The 19,862-nt window shown below is 40.0% G+C and overlaps 1 protein-coding gene across 2 annotated transcripts; it reads left to right on the top strand.

Moving 5' to 3' along the window:
* The first annotated feature begins 846 nt into the window (after positions 1 to 846).
* CSGALNACT2 (chondroitin sulfate N-acetylgalactosaminyltransferase 2) lies at positions 847 to 18,157 on the top strand. Of its 2 annotated transcripts, XM_009491528.2 has the most exons (7): positions 847 to 2,040; positions 9,654 to 9,870; positions 10,410 to 10,511; positions 12,232 to 12,410; positions 14,022 to 14,116; positions 15,587 to 15,668; positions 16,802 to 18,157. In XM_009491528.2, the coding sequence occupies exons 1-7, from the start codon at positions 1,377 to 1,379 to the stop codon at positions 17,092 to 17,094; spliced, it is 1,632 nt and encodes a 543-aa protein (XP_009489803.1). In that variant the 5' UTR covers positions 847 to 1,376; the 3' UTR covers positions 17,095 to 18,157. The 2 variants fall into 2 exon arrangements, with proteins under 2 accessions (XP_009489803.1, XP_075573664.1); XM_075717549.1 differs by lacking the exons at positions 12,232 to 12,410; positions 14,022 to 14,116; positions 16,802 to 18,157 and having other exon boundaries at positions 15,587 to 15,655.
* Positions 18,158 to 19,862: the final 1,705 nt, after the last annotated feature.

Consider the following 19,862-nt stretch of genomic DNA (forward strand, 5'->3'; position numbering starts at 1 on the left):
GTTTTGCTGACTATTGCTGCTGAGTTGGATTTTTGGTGTGCTCCTCTTCCCTAACTGTGGTCTTTTTCCCTGGTCTTTTACGCTGAGCCGGTTTGGTCAGTGGTATAAGAGGGTGACCCATGCAAATGGTCAATGCCTCTTCACGCTGGCCTACCCAAATCAAAAGGTGGAAATGTCAATGAATGGATAGTCTGAGGCTCGCTGTCATCAATCAGGAGCTGGGGTTTGAATTTTAATTTCTGTTGACTTTGACCTATTCTGAAATGCTGTTTCTGTGAACTTTGATATTTAAATCTGCAATAGTTTATTCATGAGTGAATGATTATTCCCTAAAAGATATTTACTTAAAAGTAAAAGCAAATGGAACTGCAAGCTGCTGCTGCTGCTTCAAAATAGTTCTTGGAATATTTTTTTAGTTTAGAGGAATAGGAAGGGCATGGGTCTTGTTGGTGATTTTTTTCCTCCCACAGAGGAAAACAAAACAAAAAAACCAAGAAGGAATGGGGGAGTTAAATAAAACTTGATGAGCCGAGAAGAAACCTTACTGCCTTAGCTAGCTATGTGAAAAATGTATTTCATTAGACTGTCCATATAGCTATTTTGCAGATACTATGTCAAAGGGAATCACTGATGGGGGTAGTGCAGTGGAAAGAAAGAATGTTTTCTCTTTCTCCTTTTCCCACCCCTTCCCCCAGCAATCCTTTGCATCCATGTGTTACAACTTTGTTCATGTGTTTTCCAAATGACTGACTGCTTTGCAGTTCTAATATGCACCTTTCTTTTAATTTTAGGTTCTGTCTTCATTTTGCTGACTCAAACTGCAGTCCAAGGAAAGGAGGGGAAGTGGAGTAGAATACTCAAGTGCCAGAGGAAAAGCCAAGCTAGCCAATGAAAACTACTGTTACTAAACTGTAGACTGCTCTCACTTACACAGTGTGTGTGGGGGAAATTGCTGTCAATTCAAAGCTTATGAAATGACTTTTTCAGACTTTCCTTACTGAACTTCAAATAGGTTAAAACCCTTCAACTAGGGTTGAATTAGGAAATGGAAGTATGACTCCTTGCTGGTGTCTTCCATCTTCCTCCCCCTCTGCAGGGTTTTTTGGTTGGGGTAGGAAGTTCTGAACAAATTGTATGGCGTCAACCAAACTTACAGTTGATGGTTATGGATGACATGGGAACTTCAGATTTATGTCTCTGCAATGACACCTGATTAAGGCAAAGGTTGAAAACTGCTCATCAGCTACTTTATCAAAACTTGTAGTAACTATTAGAGTCATGCTTTCTCACTCTTTCTAAGATTTGAACTCTGGGGTGATGCTCCCTGGAAGGCATGAGCAGATAAGTCATCTTTTTGGATTGGAAACGGAAATAATATGAGAATGCCCAGAAGAGGCTTAGTAATTCAAGCCAGGACTCGTTGGCTGTTAGTGGGCCTTGCTTTACTATTCAGTTTAGTCTTGCTCATGTATTTGCTCGAGTGTGCTCCACAAACAGATGTTAATGGATCTCTGCCTGGTGTTGTAGGCGAAAACATGGGTAAAGAATACTATCAAGCTCTCTTGCAGGAACAAGAAGAGCATTATCAAAACCGAGCTACCAGTCTGAAACGTCAGATTGCCCAGTTAAAGCAAGAGCTTCAAGAAATGAGTGATAAATTGAAATCCCTACAGGAAAAAAAGAGTCCCAAGGTCAATGGTATGAACTACCAGGGCACCAAAGAACAAGCATCCAATGATCTCTTAGAGTTTCTTCATTCCCAGATTGACAAAGCTGAGGTGAGCGTGGGGGCCAAACTGCCTAGTGAATATGGCGTCGTTCCTTTTGAAAGCTTTACGTCCATGAAAGTATTCCAGTTGGAGATGGGGCTCACTCGGCATCCAGAAGAGAAGCCTGTTAGAAAGGATAAACGAGATGAATTGGTGGAAGTTATTGAGGCTGGCCTAGAAGTTATCAATAATCCAGATGAAGAAGATGGACCAGATGAAGACGACGGAGTGGGAGAGAGGCAGCTGTATAGTGAAAATGATTTCATAGAAGGTATGTTTATTACATGCTTTCTAGCCCGTTAACAAAATTTAATGCCAGAACAGGCATTTAATGGTGTTTGTATTTTTAGGGGTTTTACCTACTTCAGTGTAGTCTTGAACAGTAATTACCCAGCAAGAACCTTTATTTCTAATGATGAAAATATTACTGCTTCATTGTATTGTGTTTTGTGTAGGGAGCAAGAAATACCTTTCAGAAGAAGGGCTCACCACAAGTAGTGTACAGGGGAAGTTGTAACTGCTTAAAATACTGAGGCATTCGTAATGGATTTTAGCTGAAGTCAGTGTGACATGACTGCTTATGGTACTAAACAACTGCAAGACTTCTAGTGAAACTGGTGGCAGCGGGAGGGAGAAATTGATTAATCTCTCTTGTTCCAGCATAGCTAAGCTCTTCAGTATGAAGCTACAGTTTTGGGTTTTTTTTCTTCACTCATTTCTATGCCACTTTGAGTTACTATTCAGGCTTCTGACTCTTGTAGAGCTGGCATACTCATATTGGAGGGAGAACATTGGTAGGCTTAATGTGTTCTGGTCATGGCAGCTGAAGCATTTGGTGTCCTGAATAGACCCTTCATGGTATACTAGTTATAAACTGTGCAACCTTGAGCTGTTCTGTATTAAAATCTCTTTCTGTGGTTCTAAATTTAATTACAGAACACATTATTACAAAAACAAAAATAGCAGTTACACTTTCAATACTTAGTAACACCCTTAAAAGATGCATTAGTGATAATTCCTATAGAAGTTTGCTTTCAAGGTACAGTGTAATGCTAATGAAGATAAGTAGTATCACAAGCTGCCTTAGTACCTCTTTTTTGTATTTACAGTATTAAATACAGTTCATGCTGCCATAAAAAAACACCTAAAGTTGGACCATGTTATAAGAGCATTACTGTAAAAGGGATTCTGGATCTCAGCAGTACTGATGTCTGCACTGTTAAGCAAACACATGCTGGAGAAAGGTACCGTTGGCCTTGAAATAATCAGTTCTTTCAGTCTAAGATGATGTAATTGGTCTGTAGTGCACAAGTCTCTGCTTTTAACAGCTACTGTGTTTAAAGTTTAATGCAAGTACTCTTCTTCATTCCAGAAGGTGGGGCAGGGTGTAGAATCCACTGAGCTGTCAGTATAACACAGCCAGTGCAGTGTTAGGCTGTTAGTACAGTTTTCACTTAAAACCATACTATTTTGTCTGGCAGTAGTCATTCTTGCAGTCTTTTAATTGTTTTCTTTTTATATTGTGTGTGCAGCTGCTTTTCCTTTACTGTTTTAGATACTGCTTACGCTCTACTGGATTTCTTGGTTTTTACCGGTAGTGAAATAGTTGTTCATTTTTCTTAGTGTACTGCCTTTGATGACTGCAGACCTCCATGAAAGCAAGCAGATGTAGGACCTTAGAACTCTACTCACACCCCTGCCTCTGTTCACTCAAGTATATTGATAATTGGTTTTGGAAGTTGAACTAGTTTCCTTTTGTTGTAAAGGCAGTGTCTTCGAACATAGGTTACAGGAACTGTAGAAAAAACACGCAGCTCTTAAAGTACCTTTATGCTGTAGCTAGTTCATATGGGTGTGTTAGCAGCTAGCCATAGTGATGTATATCAGTGTCTTGTTTCAGGCAGAAGTTGTGGGTTGTGTGGGTATTCTGTGTTTATGAGACTAATTTAGACACTGGGCCAGCAAAAAAAGCTGTTTCTGAATATTTACGGGTTTTTTTTTCTTCTGTTGTTCCGAAACTTAGAGGTGAGAAATGGAACCAGCTGGTAGTGGTACATGCAGGTCCCTTGCCCTGCAGCCCTGTGACTGGGCTCTAGCACGCTACCTCAGTTGCCAGTTTGTGCATCCTTGTTTGATGGAAGTGCAGTTGGAAAGCGTTATCTTTCCCTTTAGAAAATACTGCTTCCTTAAGCTATCATAAACTGGTGAGTTCCAGTTTCATAGCAGACTTGGTGTGTATACTGAAGTCACAACCATTCCTGTAAATGTCCTAAGAGCGCAACCAAATTGTTGCTGACTTAGCATTGATCATTTCGAGAAACAGTTTGTTAAAGTTGGCTTGAGTTAAAACAAATAGTTTGTCACTTAAGTTCTGTATCCTCTTCAGTTGCTAAAGATTATTTTGTAGTAAGTGATTTAGGACTAAGACTATAGAGTTTTATGCAATTTGAAATGAGGCTGAGAAACTTGGTGTGTGGATTGCTTGGGGGGGGCAAAAGAGAAAACTGATACTGCATTAGTTAATATATAGCTATCATATTTTACGCTTAATGTAAATAAACTGATTTTGCTTTTGTTCTGACTTGCAGGATTTTTTTCCTCAAAACTAACAAGTATCTATCTACAAAAACTTACCCACGAAACTGTGCCACAAGTATAGGCTAAACCAGAAACAGGCATTTTTTATTCTAGAAATGTTCTAGCTTCCTACCTCAGTAGGCTAACTTTTCATGTAGGTAAATGTTTGGTTCTGGGCATTATTTCAGCTTTTTTCCTGGACTTGTGAGATACTAGACTAAACCTTGAGCTATGTAATCTTTTATGGTATGTACTTGAAGTTGTATTAATAAATCCTCAGGGAATTTGGTGGCTGTTTAAATAAGTTTAGAATCTTGTCTCTTATAGACAATTTTGCCTAATGGTATCTCTTCATCACCACTGAATGTCTGAAGTTCTTCCCCAGCATTTACATTGTCTTTGCCTACTCAGTGGAATATCACTGTCTTGATTTGTGAAAGCATCAAGAATTTTTTTCTTGCTGTATTTTAGGATTTACCTATATTGGAGTCACTTGTGGCAACAAAGACTAATGACATGAATTTAAACTGAGTCTGCCTTTTCTATTTTATAAATAGACATTTCCTAAATAAACTTTTTCAGAAAAAGTACGCTTAATTACTCAATACTACATGGTAGTCTGAATCAACTGATTTTTATTACTCTAATACCAAGTTGGCCAAAAACTTCAAAATACAAGTTAATGGATGGTCACTTCCTTGTTGCCGCTGGTTTTTTTTTTGCTTTGTGCCCTTGATTTAACTGTTCATGCAGCTTTGTTGCTGCATGCTCAGCCTCTGTGGTCTCTACATGAAGATGTTCTGCCTTCTACCAGTGGTGCAAAGAAACTGTATCCATGATAGCGAGTGACCTGTTCAAGTGTTACCCAAACGGATGTTCTTTGTTTTAGCATTGCAAAACAAAGTAATGACCAAATGTGTGTTGGAGTTGTGATTAGGCAGAGCTGCCACAGCTACATCATGGCTATTGGCAGGCTTCTAGCAATAACACCAAGAGAAAAAATAGATTTGCAAGTATGCATTGCAACTATAAAGATACTTTCTGAAAGCTCCAAATTATTTTTCACAAGGCTTAATTGACTTGCTCTGCTGATGAAAAGAAAACCAGCAAGTTTCTTAGCTTTGCAAGGCTCTGTTTGCGGCATTGTTACCTTTTTTGCTTTGCTGAAACCCAGAATGAAACTTCCACAATTCTAACATTAACAGAACAAAAACATGACCTTAAAGTCTTGTTCTGCAGTTGCTGTTTGAGAAACACTTTGAAGTTTTTTTTCCTTAATATTTTCATTAGATCTAAGCATATGAGAAACAGGAGTACACTATCCCCCTTGGGAGAGGAGTATCCCTAGAGAGAATAAAAGTTGCAGTATTACATATTTTCACAAACGAAGGGGTCTAGGACTACAAACAATTAACCTAATTGCTGAATTGGGCATTCTGAGATAGTCCTGGATTAAAAATAGATTTCTCGAGGTCAGTGTTTGATAATATTGAGAAACAGAGGATAAGTAAAATGGGAAGGGCGTGATAGTATTACCTCTGTCCATCCCCTTTCTTCAGAAGCCTGTGACATTAAGTCTCGCATAGTGATGCAAAACTCAGTGAGGAGCCTTCATGGATATCTGTACTTTCCTATCAGTGTAACTGGTTTATTTGGGTTACGTTTATCAGTGTAACGGCTTTATTTTATCAAGAGATTAAAAGCTTTTCCATTGGATAGATACCTAAAATTAACCTTTGGAAAACAGAGACATTAGCATATTTTCAGCATCTAATTAGCAATTAGTTAACCTCTGATAAAGGTCTTGTTACTGAATGTCTACCAGAATTTGAGTGCTGCTGTTCAAGTGCACTTCTCTTGCTTCTGTGTTTCCAGTTGGAACTGGGCAAAGTCCAGAAACTGTCTTTAGGTCTGAACCTCCAGCGAAGACTCCACACCCGAAATGTGTCCTTGTCATGTAAAAACTGTTTATCCCAATGCTGCAAGCTCAAAGTCAAAACTGTTCCAGAGTCCTTGCCATCCATAGAACAGTGTGGGCTCTTCGTCATGCAAACACCCCCTTTAGTATATCCTGCATAAGACCAGAAACTGGCCAGTGTCCTGGGAACTTCAACAGAGACTTTTGATACACGCACACAAAAAAAGACATATGTCTTAAATTCCATAGACCAAACACTTTTTTGGTAGCTTTCTTGGTAGTTGTAAAACAAGTAATAGTGTTCAGTGCAATAGAAGAACAGCTTTTTGGCTTTGATAGTAGTTGATCCCCAGTATTCCTAAGATTTAATTTGTTTGGTGAGAAACAGAACTTCTGCAAAGGGAGTAAAGCTTCATGGACCAGGAATAACAGCTGTTAAATTATTTCTGCTGGTTTTTACCTCTTTGCTTATAGAGCTCTATTTTGGATGGCGGCCAGTATATGCTAGCTGGAAGGTGAGATAGCAGGTTTTATTACATGAGTCAGTCCCAAGTGTTAAAAACCTGAGTACACCAAGAAGTAAAACAGATGTGGGTTCTTTTTCTGGCTGTTCTTAATTCTGGCTTCTGTGTATAGAAGGTTTAATTCCATAAAACTATTCAAATTAGTAGATTACCTATGGAAGTTAGCTCATAGCAAGGAGAGTAACTCGAGCCGCACATACTCTTTAAAAGAAGTGTGGTGCTGGTAGGATGTTGAGATTCAAAAGCTTGGAATCTTATATTCCAGCAACTGAATGTTGGCAAGATACTACTCAAATTTGGACTTGCATATTAAGGTCTTTATGAAGTTACAGCAGCCTTTTTTTTAAAGGTACTTTAATCTAGAAACTTTTATTCTGTACTACAGCCTTCTGTAGTAGACTGACATTTAAGCTTATCCTTTGATTAAAGGTAAGCTATTGGCAACTGTGACATGCTTTTTTAAAAAATGTCACTTACATTGTAAATGGCATTTTCATCTGTAGACAACTATTGGGTACTAGAGGAAGGAATATAATACACAATACTGAATGTTAAGTTATGCAGGAGTACTGGTACAAAGTATTGGCTGCATATTGTGCGAGAGCATGGTGCGCAAACACCATGGTGCATCAGCTGCTCCAATAACCAAGAAACTGTTTTGAAGCTACGGCGCTAGACTACGCAGCACAAAGGGTTGGAGTGGAAAAAGATTGAGAGGCATTTAAGAACTTTTTCTGCTTCTAACAGTCAACACTGGACTTTGATTGTTTGAAACAGTGTTTTCAGTACTTGTAATTGATACTGATTTGAAACTGTCATGTTTTCTTAAGCATTAAAATGTGGTGCATATTCTATGCAGGTGTGTGTTCACAAAGGACTAAGTGTGGATTTCTGCCCTCTTAAAGGAGTGCATTGCAAAACTGTTGAAAGGGTAAAAAGCATTTAAGTTCCAAGGTTAGTTTCAGTCACCATTAACTTCTAGTGTGATGGCACCAGCTTGTTCTGCTACACCCTGTCTCCCACAGACCCTGTGTGGTGGTCATCCACGTTTCCCGTTGGGTCTGCCAGTGCATGTGCTCGCCCGCAAGAAAGAGTGCATTATAGAGCTGAATATTGGAGGGGAATAGGGAGCTTGCCGTAAAAGAGAGGCTGTTGGGCAGATACAGGAGAGGGATAGGAGGAGGGAACATCAGTGAATGAAACTTGATTTGGTTTGGAGAGGGAGGCTGGAGCAGAGGAACATGGAGGGAGTTAGGTAGGTTTAGGGAAAGGACTCTTTGTAAGAGAGCCTGGGGTATAGAGGGGAAAAAAGTTGGGGCAAGGTGGTGTACCCTTTGCTTCTTGTATTGAATGAGAAGGTAATGGGAGGAAGGGAACATGGAGGAATATTGGCCTGGGGATGGGGAGAGAAGCAAAGCTGTAAGATGACTTCTTTCTAGTTCCTGAGATAGACAAACAAAACCAAGCTGCTCTACGTTTGAGGTCTGCTCCCTTCACATATCTTGACCCCTCTTCATTTCAGTTGCAAAAAGGACAATAACAAAAAGGACAGGATAAATACTGAGCACCAAAGAACAGTTCACCAGAACAGTTCATCTATCCTGTGCCCTGCCACCTTCTTTCTGGCTGGGAGAGGATTTTGGGTGCTCCGGAGACTGGCTGGCAGGAGAAGAGGCAGTTCAGGCCTGCCAAGTGAATGGAAATACACTGGTTGCATGGTGTAAAGGCAGGTGTGTTCATCACACTTGGGGATATGCAGCTATTCATAACTTTGACAATGGTCTGTGTGGCCAGCTCAGCTGAAAGTTGTTTGGTTCATAGTATAGATTATGTTTCTTCTCTCTCATATACCTGTTCCTTGAGGGGGAGAGAGAAGAGCTGAGATGGGATGAATGTAGGGCAGTTCTGTTAGAGGATTTTGCCTGTCATTGTTTCATACCTTCAGGTTAGTATGGGTACAGGACTACCAGCACAGCTTAGTTCAGCCAAAGCCACACGTCCTGATCTGTTCCTTTGTGGTGTAAAATTAGAGGCTGTTGACTTGGTTGCTTCCTTGATGGTCCTTAAATGAAAGCGATCAGCTAACCTAAATATTTGTTCTGAATGGGATAGTTTTCTCTGCCCATTAGGAGTAAAATGTCTCTAATTAGGTAATCCTGTTTACAGAGAACTGGTATTGTTTTCTCAAAGTGTTACAGCTATGTAGAAAACTTCTGCTTACATCCTTAGAGGACCATAGCTACAGTAAAACTCCACTATCCTTATTTATGGGATAGAAAGCACTGTAGCTAGTGGTCAGCAGTGAAAACAGTTTTAAAGCATTCCGGCATTTATCGCATGGATTTTTTTTTTTTAGATATCACATTTCAGATTTTACAGGCTTTGTCAAGCGAGTTACTGTGTCATTTGTTCTGCTCACAGCTTGTGTTGTGTTGATTGCTGGCCAGATGATCTCAGCTTTTACTGTGGACTAGCTTAGGGGAAGATCCTTACTGAAGGGCTTAAGAACAGGCAATATTAGATTTCAGCTATCCCTTTCCATAGCAAATAGTTGAATTCCCTTTTTGTTGAGAAGACCCAACTCTAATTCTGCCTGAGAAGTTGATAGAGGACCATAAAAACCTATCTAAGAAGCAGGGGAAGCTGGAGGTGGTTTGAGATTGTTTTTCAGATCTGGTCTTAAAAAGGTAGGAGGGTGATTGTGATAATTGGTGGTATGTGGATTGTTTTGGTTTTAGGAAAACCCCAGAAGCTTTCCCCCAAAAGCTTTATTTTTCACTTTTTTTATAGTTCTCAGGAAAAATTCTGAAATACAATTGCTGGGATCTTTGACTTTACAAATTACTTGTGTGACTTATTCTTCAGGTTACTATCGTACAGAAAGAGATAAGGGGACACAGTATGAGCTGTTTTATAAGAAGATGGATGGCATGGAATACAGGCATGTCACCTTGTTCCGACCTTTTGGACCCCTCATGAAAGTGAAGAGTGAAACGGTCGATATTTCTAGATCAATCATTAACATTATTGTCCCTCTTGCTGGAAGAACTGAGGCATTTGCACAATTTATGCAAAACTTTAGGTAGGTGCATGAGATTATATAGTGAGCTATATTGCCAATTTTCAGTATTTTGTTTCGTTTTCAGAATGAACTTCTGTTCTGGTGGATTTGCAACAGAACTAATGATTCCAACATTGTGTGCAACTGCCTTGGGATGTTTGTAATTGAACCTATTGTATGGAGAAAATATTACTTCTAAAAGGATTTAAGAGGTTATCAAAGTGCACCAAAACCCCTTTTAGACCAAATGCCAGGGCCACTGTAAACCTGGACACAGATGATCTTGAACATCGTTTCTGTAGTTAAAATAGTTTTTGAGCTCCTGTTTATAAAATAAGGTGTTGGGATGAGACACACAGTATTGGAACCTTCTGATTCAAATGGGAAAGATGGGGAAAGAAGAGGGAAAACATCTTTTCTTGTTTTCTTTAGGAGCTAGTTGAAATCTGACCAGAATATTTAAATCTGCTAATACTTTTAAATGCAATAGCTTTTAAGTACCTGAAGCGTCTGTTGCGTTGCAAGTAATTATTAACATCAGCTTATCTTTGTGCTTGTAGGGATGTGTGTATTCATCAGGATAAGCGTGTTCACCTCACAGTGGTGTATTTTGGACAAGATGGGCTATCGGAAGTAAAAAGCATCCTAGAATCCGTAGCTAGGTAAGTGTGTCGATCCAATACAAACTATATTGATTGGCATTTAAAATGTTTTTTAAGAAGGATGAAATAATGAATAACTTTATAGTCCATTACAAGTTAAAATAAAAAGTAAGCTTTATTTACAGTATGCTATTTTTTTGGTTGGCATTTTACAGCTTAAATTGCAAAAGTCTCCTGAAGACTACTAAAACTCAAGTTATAGGCCAAAACCAGCAGTGGCTTTGAGGTTTCTATCTGACAGTCCAAAAAAACAACAGGGGTGAGTTTTGCAGTGAATGTTCAGTCACGCTAACAGATGGATCAGAATTAAAGTTCTTTTGGAACGGGGATGTGTATTTTGATAGTTCTTTCACCGGAGAATCAATTTCATTTAATGATAAGGAAGAGAAATGTAGTCAAAGTAGGCTGGTGGAGTGGTGAGTGTGAGAAGTTAAGCTTTGCCCTCTATCTTCTAGGTACTAGGTAATTGGGCCCATACTTGCCCTCTGCTATAAAACAACTTTAAACACTGTTTTATTGTGGCTGTCTCAGCAAATAGCATTACAGTAGTATGGATTTAAAATTCCCAGAAGTTGTTTGTTTGTTTTTTTTTTTTTTTACTCCAGAGGGATGGGACAGGTAATAGCATCCGCAAGCCTGTAGCTAAGGGGCTGCTTCTCGCCTGAGCTCTTGTGCTCGTCCCTGAACTGGGAGCCTGTTACCCTTCTTGGCCAAGAATGAGCTGGGCTCCCAGGTATCTCCATCTCACAACACAGGCCAAGGCTCTGCTCGTTGAAATGTGTTAGGCACAGGCTATTGTGTTGCTGGCTTAAAACGTGATGGCGAGTTGACCTGGCGTGCACAGACATCTTTTGGAAGGGAGGAGCGCTTCTGCCTTCCTCCCACAGAGCCTCCCTGGCATCTAGCTTGCCGAGCACTGGCTGCCTGTTTCTGAGGCCTCTCTGCTGCCTGCTGTGCTCCCTGTGAGACGTCCTCTTCTTCTCACAGCACTGAGTCAGATTCACAATTGCGAACTCACTGGCATTTGTCTGGTTCTTTATCTTAGTGGTGCTGCTGTTGAGTATCTTCACTCTGTTCTTTGCAAGCATTGGCCTCTGAAGTGTCTCTGAAGCAGACACTTAACTTTGCTTGAAGATATTCCCCATGTGTATTTCCGATATCCCTCTGCTGCTCCTTCCCTTTTCTGCGACAAGTAGAGGAATGTGTGCTACTGGTATGAAATAGTGAGGAGAAGCAAACTGACTGGGTATGGTGGCATCGCCAGACAGATGGCCTTTGGCCTCATGACTTTGGTGGTGCCAGGACTCTGGCTTTCCATTTGCCCTCCTCTCTGACGTAGGGAAGACAGAGATATTGCTCTGTTAGTCAGGACATCTTAGTCTGGGGGGACAAATTTTAGGTGGCATTGTAACTTCAGAGAACACTTCAATTCACATCAGTTGCCAAAAGACCTTTTAAATCTGTCTGAATGATTAAATGCAAAATGAAGTTATGAAGACTGAGGTCCATCTTTTTACAATGTCTAAACTCTGACACTTAAAATAGACAACTAAGTGGAACAGGTCTTTTTTTTCTCATCCTGATGATATAACTTTTTTTAAAAAAAATCTGGAATGAAATTACTGTAAAATGCTGAAAAAGTATAAATGGCCCCTTCCACCCACCCCTCCCCCACCACCCCCCCGGATTTAATTTTGGTTTTGCTCTGTTTTTCTTCTAGAGAAACTAACTTCCACAATTACACACTCGTCTCTCTGAATGAGGAATTTAACCGAGGCCGGGGACTTGACATGGGTGCCAGAGCCTGGGAAAAGGGCGAGGTCCTGATGTTCTTCTGTGATGTTGATGTTTATTTCACAGCCGAGTTCCTCAACAGTTGTCGCTTAAATGCTGAGCCTGGTATGTTCCTTTACAGTTGCTGTAACCAAGTCTTGTCGTCTTGTTTGGCTTAAACTGGCCTGTGTTGAGCATATAGAAAACTAACTTGAATGGTGGAACTTATCCAATACCATGCACCTAGGAAAATTAAAAAGCACAAAAGACAATAGTATTTAGACTGAGAAATAACTTTTGCCTTAGTGTGGCTTGTTTTACAAACACGTTGTCTCTCTTGTACAATAAGTACAGTTTTCACATTTTCTTAAGATTTGGCTGTCTAAAAGAAAGCTGGACAGTTTAATAGCTTTAACAATTAGACTGCATGTAACATTCTATAACAAAACTCAATGCAGCACTTCCAGTGGAAGATGATTTTTGTTATGCTGAAATCTCTAACAAGTTTGGTTTATTTCTTCTCACACTTTTATGGCCAAGACACATCACGTACAAATGGTTTTCAGTAGAGCTACACAATGTGCTCCTTACGGAGACTGAGCTAATGTTCCACACTTACATCCCAAGCTCTGGAATTTTCTGACCATTTTTCTCAAGTTTGTATGACGCTTGCTTGTTCTACAAGCTTCTGCCAAGAAGGATAAAGGTTTCTTGAGTTAACAAGCATGCTAGTTAAGACCTTCTCCTGTAAAACATTTGGTTGGTTGGGGTTTTTTTAATGCTTACGCTTATTCCAGATTTGTTGCAGCCAGAAACCATTTTCTCCAAATGTCAATTTGGAATGAATAGATACTTTTCCTTTACATAATAAACAGGCAAGAAAGTCTGCTATAAGCCAGATATTTGGATTCTATTTCTTGCTTTTTCTTTGATTTCTGTTTCTTTGCACTTCATGAAACGAGTTGTATAAATAATTGGAAAAACTTTGGAGAGGAGCGTCTTGTGAGCTTTCACAAGGAAGGGAGTTTGAGAGAGTGCTTGACAGTTCATACTGACAGTTTGTCGCCTTTGCTTCAAGTGAGACTGAAAATGCTTCTCACACGTTCAGAGCTCATGCTCAAATCAGGGTCCTGAGTATTCTCGTGGGCTGTCACCGATACCTTTGCACCACTGGTAATGCCAGAGATCCCTGAAAAATATTTATCTGGCTTCTGTAATAGGCGTAATAGGCATAGAACTGGTGTCACAGCATAATCAGAATACTCATGATGCTTAATGCCCTTGCAGGACATCCTGGATGTACACGCTTTTAAATGCCCATGGGAAGAGGCACGCTCATAAAACTCAAGCTATGCAAGGTGTTACTTGGACTCCGTTATTTTTTAGCTTTACTGCATACCATTATGGCAGGGATTTTTCACTGGCATGTAATGTGATATTGTGAGAGATATATATAAACAAAGTATTTTATATGTATAACTATATTTGAGTGTATACCTACAGAGTATATATAAATATGTGTGCATAGATTTTTTTTTTTTTAAAATCCTGTGAGCTCTGTCTCACTAGATGTTGTGGGCTACCTAAATGGGAAATCCTAGCAGTTAGATGTTGTATTTATTTGTTTTCACTAGATGGCTAATAGCTAGTATTTCACATAAAGAGAATACTTCTAATTTCCTATTGGCCTTCAGAAAGGATGCCCACAGTGAGTAACAATTACCTTTTGACTTCCAGGGAAAAAGGTTTTTTATCCTGTGGTATTCAGCCTTTATAATCCTGCTATTGTCTATGCCAACCAAGATGTACCACCCCCTGTGGAGCAACAATTGGTAAGCAGTGTGACTTATTCTGGATAGAGTTAGTTGTGCTTTGTATTAAAAGAAAATTAAGTGTAACTTAGTAGTCTGTTTGGGATATCTTATGACCTTTGGCAGTGCGTATGTAAACACTTTTCTCCATTATGGGCAAAGCACTTGGAAGAAAAGCTTATCAAACAGTACAAAACTTGTTCTTAGAGAAACTTGGAGTTTTACCTAGATTTAAAAAAAAAAAAAAAAAAAGTGCTATTAATCAAATGAAGTTGGTACTTCTCACCTGTTGCTTAATTCTTGCTTGGAGAGCCACTGTTTTAGGAGGATAGTGGCATAACATGGCAGCAACTTTTGTCTTATGTTCCAGCAAACAAAGAAGTTGTGAAAGGAAAAAAAAACTATGAACGGTGCTCAATAAGCTTCCCTCAGTATTGACTGTCTTTGCTAACTACCAAATGGTAGTTGCAGGAAGTGTGCCATGTAACTCGAGGTGGGCTAAGATGTTCAGTCACTTGCTGCTTTGGTGCTGTGGACAGCTGTACTCTGCAGATTATTTCTTTACCTTTGCCATCCAACATCTGCCAGAACCATGGGCTGTTATACTGCTAATTTCATCTTGCTTTTGGAATGAGAAACACTGCTTCTAGGGAGGCTTGTAGTCAAAATAATAAACAAACCCCACAAACATTGAAGAGAATAGGTTTAAGGATGATCTGGGGCTCAGCAGAAAGAAGTACATACTGTATTTCTGGGTCTTTGTTGCCTGAAGATGGAATGGCCATGGTCAATGTCCAGCCTGACTCTCTTTCAAGAGACTGTATAAATGAAATTGCGTTTTGCAGCTGGGACTTCTGAGGTAGACCGGTTTGGAGGAGAGAAAGGAGAGTGCAACACAGCCTTACTAAAAGAAAAGAAAAACATAGTAACCCTTACCCCTTACGTTGTTTGCAAGGATCCTACTGAAAGGAGGAGGGAAGCTTTTGCATATGGCCTCAGGTAGTCACAGCTGAGAGAGTGAGCTCCTGCCTGACAACTCTGCTGTTTACTTTTTTGAATCCAACAACTTTATGGTTGCTGACCTCAATCACAAAACTTACTTTTCTTGTCATATCAGAACAAGAAGAGACCAATGTGGCCTTAGAAACCAGGTAGGAATTGCAGTATCGGGAACAGGTGATTTGGCAATAGACTACCAAAAATTTACTGCTTGGTCTGAGCAGATACATAGAAATTAGAGGAGGTGTGGCAGAAAGGTAAATGTGGAAACTGCAATGCGAGTACATATTTGGAATCAGATGGCAAAGGGTGAAGTGAACAGTAGGTAATTAGGAAGCCCACATCTGTGCATGACACAGAAATACTAGAAGTGTTATATGCTATATCCTGCACTGAGAAAATGATTGGAAGAGCTTAGCTTTCTACAAAACCAAGTGCAATGTACCTCCTTTGTATTTTGTGTTTCAAAATGATATTGTTTTAAAATTGCAGGTACACAAGAAGGATTCTGGCTTCTGGCGGGATTTTGGCTTTGGGATGACTTGTCAATATCGGACAGACTTTCTGACTGTTGGTAAGGTGAAAACTGTAAAAAAAAAAAAAGTGTCTAAAAATTGATTCTCTGTTCTTACCTGACAATAGGAAAGTAATGCATTTATTTCTTTTATTATTTTCCCAAGCCCAGCAGTCAGACTTGCTTGACCAGTTTGACCAACGAGATAAATTAGTTTTTCTAGATTTTGATGTCCCATCTGATGAGTGTTTTTTAAAAGTCAAAGTGTTTTTAGTAACAACATTTCACTCTAGAACGTTGAAAACTCTTTTTCTTTTGTACTTTGTGACTGTCTGAAGCAAATTAATCAAGCTTAAGAAACACGTCCCTCAAGTAAACCACTAACATAGACAAGAATCATTCAAATGCTTTTAAATAACCTGGAGTAGTTGAATATAGTTGTCCGAGGCTTTAGCAATACGCTTGGGCACCCCCTTGTGGCATGCTGTTAAAACTGAGAACAGCTTGGGGCACTTGAATTTGGAAGACTGTCTTGCAGATAGTCTGCCAGAAGGTGCAATGATATAACCCCGTGTGCTGTATAATGGCTTGAATGCAGGCTGATCTCTAATAGCAGTCATATTGCCACGTGTACGGTATATGCTAAATGAAGACTTCATATTTCTAGAGTTTTGAAATTGTGCGTGAGTCTGGGTCGATTTTTTGCTAAGGTCCTGAAAAGGCAAGAGAACTTAAAATGCTGGAACAGCTTAATCCAGCTTTTTGAGTTGTGACCTGTGGAGTAATTGCTGGCATTTTTAGAGAGGGCTTTTCATATGGTGCATGACTGCCTCATTTTCCAGCTGCTAAAATCCATTATGATTGCTAAAAATAACCCAAAAGCATAGCCAGTGAGGTTTGCCTACAGTTTTCTGCAGCTGTCACATGGGATGTCATGCATAATGTGATTTGGAGACACTGTTCTAAGAGACTTTCTGAAGCCAGCAGTGCATGATGTGTGTCCTGGGCAGTTTCCACCACAAAGGATGTGGTATGCTTGAAGCTCCTCTCCCTCAATTTGGCATGCTTTGGCATGGAGAACTTAATTAAAGTCATACCAGATTTTGTAATATATTAGACAAGGAGTGTTGCTCTTTTTGCCTTACATCTAGCCTGTGTGCCAAAATTAACATTTTCTGATATTGTTTTTATAGGGGGTTTTGACTTGGAAGTGAAAGGCTGGGGTGGTGAGGATGTTCACCTGTACAGAAAGTACTTGCACGGTGACCTTATTGTGATCAGGACACCGGTCCCTGGTCTGTTTCACCTCTGGCATGAGAAACATTGTGCAGACGAACTCACTCCAGAGCAGTATCGCATGTGTATCCAGTCCAAAGCCATGAACGAGGCCTCTCACTCGCACCTTGGGATGCTGGTCTTCAGGGAGGAGATCGAGACTCACCTCCGCAAACAAGCTTACAGGACTAACAGTGAAGCAGTGGGTTAAATGTCACCCCCATGACATTTGATGACTTCAAATTCACAATGAACCAGCATCATTTTACAGCCTTAATTCAGCTTAAAAATGCAGTGCCTCTCTTTTTCAGTGAAGAAGAGTTTAGGGGGGTTTTGGTTCTTGTATTTGTTTTCCAAGTAATTCTTTGACTGATACGCTATTACCTATCTTACAAGTTCAAGCACCTCAAATAAATTGGAAAGTGTACGTAGTTCAAGGAAAGTGTCTTCAGTATTGATTGGAAAAATCAGTGGAATGTACAACTCAATGCTTTTCCACATGGTACATTCCAATTCTTATATTTGCATTACCTTAAGAATTGAATTAAGTAATCTTTTGTGTTGTCTCGAGTATTTTCAGTCTGTATGGCTCACTGCACTGTGACTTTAGAAGGATACTATGCTTACGCTCCATTGTAGAAACAAGAGAAAGGTGTGGAAAAAGAATCTTGCCATGAAAGGTATACGGGACGCGCTGACTGGTATGCCAGCTGCTCAGGTTGCTGGATTCACAGCAAGGGCTTGGTGCCGCATTTGCTGTATGAACAGACATTCACATGGTTGAGTGTAGAGTAATTCATGTGAAAGAGGGGGAAATGAAAATCTTTAAGTGGAATTTTGGAGCATATAATGTAATTTCACACTGCAAAAGAGACACCACCTTTTTATCTCGGTGATGGACCAGACCAGTTGGGAACTTTCCAGTTGGGTGTTCCCGGGTCTGGTCTTTTCCCACAGTAGACACCACATCACAGAATCCCCTCTATAAACTGAGCTATGCTCTTAAGCATGTTTAAGACTTTTGGCCCCACTCCTTCTTATTCAAAGGCCCCCTGCCTGTACATCTTGTCCTTTAAGTTGAGAAACCATCTTTTCATTGCCATATAAATTCGTTAGAGGCCCATTTGCTGTTATGCCAATACTATCTTTTTGCTTTCTTTTTCTCTTTCTGGAATTTTCCTTACATGTTGTCAGAAGGCAGTCATATACTCTTAGCTGTTTCACTGACTGAAAAAGCAAGTGCTATTACAGTCTGTCTTCATATGATGTTCTCCATTCCACTGATTATCCTAGTAGCCTTATTCTTCACTTTTTCAGTTTGAGGGGGTTTTACGGTTTTGGGGTTTTTTTCCTCTGGTGTGTTTTTTTATTTTGGTTTTTTTTGAGCATGCATAAGCAGAATTATGCTGTGGTCTCATTAGTGCCTTGTACAATGGCACTACTACTTCCCTACTTCCCTTTTGGGTATTTTGGGATGTATAAACAGTTTAAATGCAGGCAAGTCATTTTTCTTCATGTGGTCTTATATGCTACCGTATGGCATGCCTCATTTTTAATACATTTGTTTATAGAGTGAATGCTGAGAACGCTAATTCAGTGGTTAAACCATTTGAATGGTCTCTGCTGAATTTAGTTGAAAACCCTTCTCAAACCAGGTAATTAAGATCTGTTTATTAATTCAGTTTGCTTCAAGAATTCTGAAGGCAATTTAAGATTTAAACGGTTGATTTCTGAATAGCGGATATGCTGTGCAAATAGTTCTGGGCACTGATCCTTTTTATATGTACATAAAATTTGCCTTTATGTAACTTATTGTGGAAAACAGTGTACTGTATTGTACTTAGAGTGAAGAGAGTGCATTGCAAGACTACTTGCAATTGATATCCTCAATATAATAAATGGAATTTCTGCATTTTAGAAGTTGCTTTAAGCTGTTTCTTGAAATAAGTTTTTACACTAATATTTTACAAGGCAGATGATGTGCCAGATTCAAGTAGTAGTATTTGCAGCGAGAAGTTCAACCAGCTCATTTTTGCATCTCAAGTGAGTATCTACCCAGACTAGATACAAACGTGCAGAGTTAGTTCCCCAGACAACTTAAACTTATACCAGATGTTATCTTAGAATCATAGAATCGTTTAGGTGGGAAAAGGCCTTTAGGATCATCAAGTCCAACCGTTAACCTAGCACTGCCAAGTCCACCACTAAATCATGTCCCAGAGCACCACATCTACATGTCTTTTAAATACCTTCAGGGCAGCCTGTTCCAATGCTTGGCAGCCCTTTTGGTGAAGAAATTTTTCCTAGTATCCAATCTAAACCTCCCCTGGTGCAACTTGAGGTTGTTTCCTCTTGTCCTATCTCCCTTGTTACTTGGGAGGAGGGACCAACACCCACCTCACTACAGCCTCCTTTCAGGTAGTTGTAGAGAGCGATAAGGTCTCCCCTCAGCCTCCTCTTCTCCAGGCTAAACAACCCCAGTTCCCTCAGCCACTCCTCAGAACACTTGTGCTCCACACCCTTCACCAGCTTCCTTGCCCTTCTCTGCACACTCCAGCACCTCAATGTCTTTCTTGTAGTTAGGGGCCCAAAACCGAACACAGTATTCAAGGTGCAGCCTCACCAGTGCTCAGTACAGGAGGACGATCACTTCCCTGCTCCTGCTGGCCACACTATTCCTGATACAAGCCAGGGTGCTGTTGGCTGCCTTGGCCACACTGCTGGCTCACTGCTGGCTGTTGACCAGCACCCCCAGGTCCTTTTCTGCTGGGCATCTTTCCAGCCACTCTTCCCCAAGCCTGTAGCGTTGCATGGGGTTGTTGTGACCCAAGTGCAGGACCCAGCACTTGGCCTTGTTGAGTTTTATCTTACTTTAAGATATCTTGGTGGTTCCCAATAAAAATGATAAGGTACCAGTGAGGAAAAGATTAAATACATAGGTATGATGATTTGGAGTAATGATATAAGTGGGACCTTTTA

Source organism: Pelecanus crispus, chromosome 10 (genome assembly GCF_030463565.1).
Source record: "Pelecanus crispus isolate bPelCri1 chromosome 10, bPelCri1.pri, whole genome shotgun sequence".
Lineage (NCBI taxonomy): Eukaryota > Metazoa > Chordata > Aves > Pelecaniformes > Pelecanidae > Pelecanus > Pelecanus crispus.